Source organism: Borostomias antarcticus, assembly GCF_949987555.1.
Source record: "Borostomias antarcticus genome assembly, chromosome: 3".
NCBI classification, from domain to species: Eukaryota; Metazoa; Chordata; class Actinopteri; order Stomiiformes; family Stomiidae; genus Borostomias; species Borostomias antarcticus.
In genome coordinates this window covers 2,677,103-2,683,583 of record NC_140236.1, presented here as the reverse complement: position 1 = coordinate 2,683,583, position 6,481 = coordinate 2,677,103, and the positions used below count along the sequence as shown (strand labels likewise).

The following is a 6,481-nucleotide window of genomic DNA, read 5'->3' as shown; positions in this document are numbered from 1 at the left end:
ATCTTGAACAATGCATTTATTTGCATTCAATGACTTCATTTCTCAGTAGCTAAGAATAAGTTATGTTTTCTCTCCTCGTACAGGGTCCAAGAGATGGCTGGACTGGAGAAAAGAGATAGAACTGCTGGCAGACCTCGCATATTATGGTTTAACAACGTTCTCAGGTAAAGAATTTCACCTTTGCTTTTCAAAAACAGGTGTTTTGGAGTTAATTCTGATTCACCCTGGAGCTCTCTAAGATGGCGTGATGATGCAGGCTGCTCAAATCTTGTCACTGTGTCATGCAGGTTACCAGACTTTAGGTGAGGAGTATGTCAGCATAGTCCAGGTGGACCCCACCAAGCGTCGGATACCGTCCCGCGCCAGGAGAGGTCTCCTGGTCCTCTTCCACACGCTGGTGCCATACCTCCTTGACAAGGTCCTGGTTTGTCTGGAGAATGAGCTGGAAGGGGAGGAGGAGGGGGGTAGCAGGAGGTCGGCATCCAGCCCCTGGGGTCTCTCAGCCTGGCTGAAGGCTTGGATCCGGAGGGCGGCGGGGCTGCTGACGGAGCCCCAGAGGAAGGCGTGCGTCCCGGCCGTGTTCGCCCTCCAGCAGGGCCTCGCCGTGCTCCAGCGGGCCCACGTGGCGTTGTTCTACATCAGAGGGGTGTTCTACCATCTGGGGAAGAGGACCACGGGTATCAGCTATGTGGGTGTTCAGGAACCAGAGCTGCATGGTCCTTTTAGCACAATCGTGATGACCTGAGCTATTCTGTTCATCGCATTATTTTTTCCTTGCTTATGTCTGACATAGAGGACATGATGGATGATATGTATCAATGTATTTATTATAAGGATATGTAACCAGGCTCGTGAAGCATTAGAATCAGAAAACGTTTATCGCCATGCGGTTTTACAACGTGCTGGGAATTAGCTTTCCGGCGAGGTGGATAACATTTAGACAGCATCAGGCCAGTGCAGTACAGTTCATCTTTATTGGGGTTTGTAGTGTGAAAAATGGTAGAAATCTTCATTAAGATAATCAAATCAAACTTTATTTGTATAGCGCATTTCATACACAGAGGCAACACAATGCGCTTTACAGAGAGCAATGGGAGGGTTGGCATAGGTCCCACCCCTACATATTCCAGAGAGACCCAAAAACAGTTTCACCCGGGGTAGTAATCTGGGGTAATAATCGTTCATAATTACAGGTAGGGCTGGGTATCGAGTCGAATTTCAAGAATCGATTCGATTCCGATTCACAAGGTTCGGAATCGATTATCACGATTTGATTTGATTCAATATCGATTCGGTTAGTGTTACTAAAACCTGTTGTTTTTTTAGCTGTAACCTTAATTACATGACTGCCAAGTTATGCAACACATCAATACTAGGGCTGGGTATCATTACTGATTTCCAAAAATGAATGAATGAATCATTGAATGAATTAATGACCTATTCATTCCTTCATTTATTCATTCATTCATTAAATAAAAGATCGATTTTGGGATTCATGAATCGATTCTGAATCATTTGATTCAGAATCGATGAATCGATTTTTTAAACCCAGCCCTAATTCCAGGTGCTTAATATCTCAGCGCTTCCCTCCCGTTAGCTGCGCATGCATGGTGAGCGTGGGGACGACCCGGCCCTCGGGAACACCTACAGGCTCCTGGGAGTGGTGTCCCTGCTGCAGCTAGCCATGTCCCTGGCCCTGCAGCTCAACAACTTCAGACAGAGACAGAGAGCCAGGCAGGAGTGGAGACGCCACCGGAACACGACACCCAGGTACCGCTCACACCCAGGGGACTGAAGGGCATTTGGGCTGTAAACATGAACATGTGACTGGATCAGTTTATTGAGAGACACGTGGAAGGTATTTTATGTGATTGTTGCACGTGACTGAACTATACACATGGGTGATTGTCATGATTCCTCTCTCTCTCTCTCTCTCAACTCTTCACTCTTCACTCTTCAGTCAATGTTTCACTTGACTGAACTATACACATGGGTGATTGTTATGATTCATGTATCTCTCTCTCCAATTTGCTTTATTGGCATTACAAATTTCAAATTTGTACATCTGTGTTGGCAAACTTTTTAGATTCTCTCTCTCTCTCTCTCTCTTTCTCTCTCTCTCTCTCTCTCTCTCTCTCTCTCTCTCTCTCTCTCTCTCTCTCTCTCTCTCTGTCTAGTGTCTCCCGGCCTGTAGAGGCCGTCTCCCCTCGCTGTATCTTGTGCCTGGAGGGGAGGAGGAACTCTACCTCCACCCCCTGTGGACACCTTTTCTGCTGGGAGTGCATCACAGAGTGGTGTAATACCAAGGTGAGATACCCCATGTCTTCATGAGGGTGTGCGTGGAGCACCATAATACACAGAGCCATAGTTTAGCTACAGTCTAATGGCAGCCTGTAGATAAAAAAAAGTATTGGGTAGGTCTAAATTATATGGACTTTTTTTCGACCGCGTATCGCAAAGTATAAACTCTGTTTTGTGTTTTTCTCTTTACAGACGGAGTGCCCGTTGTGTCGGGAGAAGTTCCAGCCTCATCGACTCGTCTACCTGAGGAACTATTAGGCACAGAGCCACAACCAGACGTGTCTCCATCCATGGTCGTCAGTCACAAACACTGGATTACTACAATGGGACGTGGTGGATGAACTTGTCACTTGACCTGACTTTATCTCAGTTCATCTGTGGCTCGATGAGGATCAATCAATTCAGTCATACTTTGAAGGTTGCCTAGACATTTTTAATTACCGAGGTATCCCTTAAAAACATAAACCAGTGTATAAACGTTACAGTTGTAGCTTTCCAAGAGAGAACATGTGGACAGTGCTGTAATGTATTGAAATGTTTTGTATGGCCTATTAGCACTTCAGTGGACAATAACAAAGTTACAGAAACAGCTCTTTCTCTGTTGATAATCTTGGTACAAGATGTTGCTATGTTGTTATGCTATACATCTATTTGAAATGGAGAATCGTTTTTGGATTGCATCAGTCTGTAATTTGTATTGTGAAAAAAAATCTGCAATTGTAAATAGTAATATCAATAGACTTTCGTAATAAATTGCATCAATTAAGTATTAATCTATGCCTCTTAATGAGATATTTTTGGAGCGCGTGCTGGAAATGTTTTCATGGCTCACGTAGTAGTTTAAACATCACAGCTGTCAAGGAAGAGTCAACCAAATCAGCTGTCAAGTATTTTTGGACGCTCCACTCACTGACCAATTCATTATACTAGATAGCCTAAAGCAACACTAGAAACAGGTTAGGGAATTTCTCCACCAACACGGGATAACGTTAGATAGCTATGCTAGCAGCCATCTGATAAGAAAGAACCTATAGTGCAAGCTAGACTAGCATAGCTGCTGATGTTTGCTGTTGCCAACTTTTCTTACTGCAGATAAACTAGTCGCACCGTCCGCAGCCATGTGTTCATGTAGCCTATATGAAAAACTAGACATGATCTGAGGAGCAAACGTGGGGTGTCATGATGAAATGGTGTTGGGCATGACCGTAAAATACGTGTGCTCAGCCCTTTAATCCTCCTTTTGATCCGATTATCAAGATAGGCGGGCGGACTACCATATGCTCACCGGCCAGTAAGAAGTCTAACCATCACTGTGATGAGCTCTGAATAGACTTGGATAGGTACTAGACTTGCCTGCCTCGATCCACGGTAAGAAATTCAGTAGGCTAACCTGTTTTAATGGATGCATTTATGTTCCAAAATGAAATTTCAACAATATTTTATGCATTCATGTTATCTAAATGTTTTTTTCTGCATCTTTTCAGAATGGCTTGGCCTTCACAGAGAGGTCAGAGGAGGCAGCCCTCAACCCTCCCAGCTGAGATGGCCGTGCACAGAAAACCTTTAGTCCAAAGCAACCTGTCAGTAGTCCGCGAGGAGAACGTGGATGAGCTACTGGCGCTCCTTTCCTCACTCAGTGAGGGAGAAGCCTCCTTCCCAAGAGCCTTGGACGGTGTTGTGGATGAGAGCCCCTCCGCTCACTCTCAACCAGAGTCAATCCGAAGACAACATCTTCATCTTGACACACATTTGATCGCAGACCGTACAGCTTGGAGAGGCAATCATGAGAAGTCCTCCAACTCTGGTAGCCGTAAGACCTCCAAGTGTAATTTGCCTGACAGGGATATCTGTTGTCCTATGAGTGTAAGAGCAAGGAAAACGGGGGACGAATGTCAAAATGCCACCTAGCCTCTACGTTTCCAGGGAATGCTTCGTTCTACCCTGGGTCCCATGGCCCTTTACGCCAGAATGAATCTGTCAAAGAAGCTCACCGCGTGACTCAAGCCTGCCTTAAGCAGAGTGAACATATGTCAACATTTCAGGACCTTCTGGACTCTTCCTGGACATCTGCTAGCTTGCACAGGTCCATGTCTGATCTCCAGATATCACTCGGGGATCTACAGCTCCAGGCTCCAAATACCATGAGAAGCCTCGCCTCATCTGCGCTTGTCGCATCTCCTTCCGAGAAGCCATCTCATGACCCTGTGGTCTCTTGTGACGGCAAAATGTCGTGCTCAGTCTTCCACTGTCACCCCAGAGGCATGATGGGATATTCCGCCAGAAGACATGGTTGTTCCTCTGCTTGTCTATACACGGACAACCACGAGCTTCAGTCGACCACTCCACATTCTCACACGAGGAACATCTCAAAGAATATTACACCAGAATTCACTTTGTTCAGTCTACAGAGTGAAGCAATGGCGGTAGCACATTGTGAACCAGAGTGGAGCATTGAAAGACCAGCTGAAAAAAATCTGAATGTTTTAGCATCGGCTATATGTGGGCCAGAGGTTTACTCAAGCAAGGAGTGGCGTGAGAGCCCAAGAAGAAGACAGAAAAGGACAGAGGTTGCATTCCCTGAATACGGTACAAAATGGCCGTATGAACTCTCAAGTCATTCTAAGACAAGCCTATTAGATTGTGAGTATAGTCTCTACTCTACTCTCTAATCATACGGAAGGCATGGATGCTTTGCTTGAGGTGCCTAATGTTACCAGGAACTCAGCAATGGCGCTTTATCTGTCCTGGGAAGAAAGGCTGGAAATAAAGGAGAATTTAGGTAACACAGCTTTCACAGACATTGAGGTCAAAGGTCAAATAGAGAATTCTACAGACCAAGACAAAAACGATGGACATAGGGGTGGAGAAAGAGGCTCCCAAAGAAGAATATCTGTGTCAACCTCACCTGAAAGCCGCAATTACCCAATACATGAAACACACGTGTTGACTTTGCCATCCATTCACATGAGTGGAAGTGCCAGTAGTGAATGTCCTGTTGAAAGAAGTGTGACAGGAAGCAAATCTTTGTTTGCGCCGCATAAATCTGTTCCGACGGTAGGTTGACACCCTGGGTTATTACGGGTCACATGTAGAGCGAGTGCAGGTGTGAGTGCGCTGTGTGTGTGTGTGTGTGTGTGTGCGTGTGTGTGTGTGTGTGTGTGTGTGTGTGTGTGTGTGTGTGTGTGCGTGTGTGTTTAGCGTAACATGAGAAGATGTCCCTGAGCACTTAACCCCTTCCTTTTTGTTTGAGCAGCCTCCTGACGCCACAGAGATCGGTCGTTCCAGACCTGCGGAGACAATGGAGGCCAGGTGAGGAGGATTGTGGGTACCCTCGGGTCAAGTATCTGTTATAACTCACGGGCTGTGACAGACCTCGGAAAATAGAGTGGAAAAACCCATGAGAGCCAATAGATTTGTTCAACAAGGAGTGAGGCACTTGCGGGGGCAAGGGTCAACTGTGTGTGTGCGTGCGTGGGCACGCGTGTGTGTCGTGGCAGGTTCCTGGCGCTCTACAGATTCAGACTCCTGTCGAGCTGCTTCGGGACCTGGGTTCGCCGGTGGGGCTCGTCCAAGCGGGCGAGGCGTCGGCACAGGAGACGCTCGCTGCTCGGCGGCCTGTCTGCTCTGAGACGGGCGGTCCTGGCACGCCACGCCCAGCTAGACACCCTCGCCAGGAGCGAGGACGCACTCACACTCGCCAGAGCCTTTCATCAGGTGAGAGATGAGGACATATTGTATATCCCTGGGAATAAATGACTCCTTTCAAGAAAAAAATGATAAGTCTGTCCTTTTAATGACAGGTTTTGATTACGGCGTAATGATACGTACGGTATAATGTTATCGCAATAGGGGTGGTGCTTCCCCGCCTTAATCCGTCAGCTGCATGCGTCAGCTCTGTCCTTCCTATTCAATGTCTTGGAACTATTTTCCCTCGGGGCCGGCTGCAAACGGATTCCTCCACGGCGTGTCACTTGGCACGCTTCGGCTACCTTATTCGGTGTTGCCATTCAGCTGCAGTGGGTTGTGGTATACCGTGTGGAATTTGCAGAATGAACTGTATGTGCGCTTGTCAGGTGTTGACTTCTGCCAGGGTGGAAGTCTCGTCTGTCACTGATGCCATCTGTCCCCTCAGGCTGTCACTCGTAGCTGTTAGCTCCTTTTTCCTGTGGGTATGACATCC

General features: G+C 46.9%; 1 protein-coding gene across 1 annotated transcript in view; it reads left to right on the top strand.

Moving 5' to 3' along the window:
- pex10 (peroxisomal biogenesis factor 10) overlaps positions 1 to 3,001 on the top strand; it is a 3,416-nt gene extending 415 nt beyond the window's left edge. Inside the window, exons 2-6 of the mRNA XM_084436347.1 lie at positions 84 to 164; positions 288 to 688; positions 1,598 to 1,770; positions 2,178 to 2,307; positions 2,494 to 3,001. Coding sequence (XP_084292473.1) covers positions 84 to 164; positions 288 to 688; positions 1,598 to 1,770; positions 2,178 to 2,307; positions 2,494 to 2,559 — 851 coding nt within the window. The 3' untranslated portion in view covers positions 2,560 to 3,001. The remainder of the gene's footprint in view (positions 1 to 83; positions 165 to 287; positions 689 to 1,597; positions 1,771 to 2,177; positions 2,308 to 2,493) is intronic.
- The last annotated feature ends 3,480 nt before the right edge of the window (positions 3,002 to 6,481 follow it).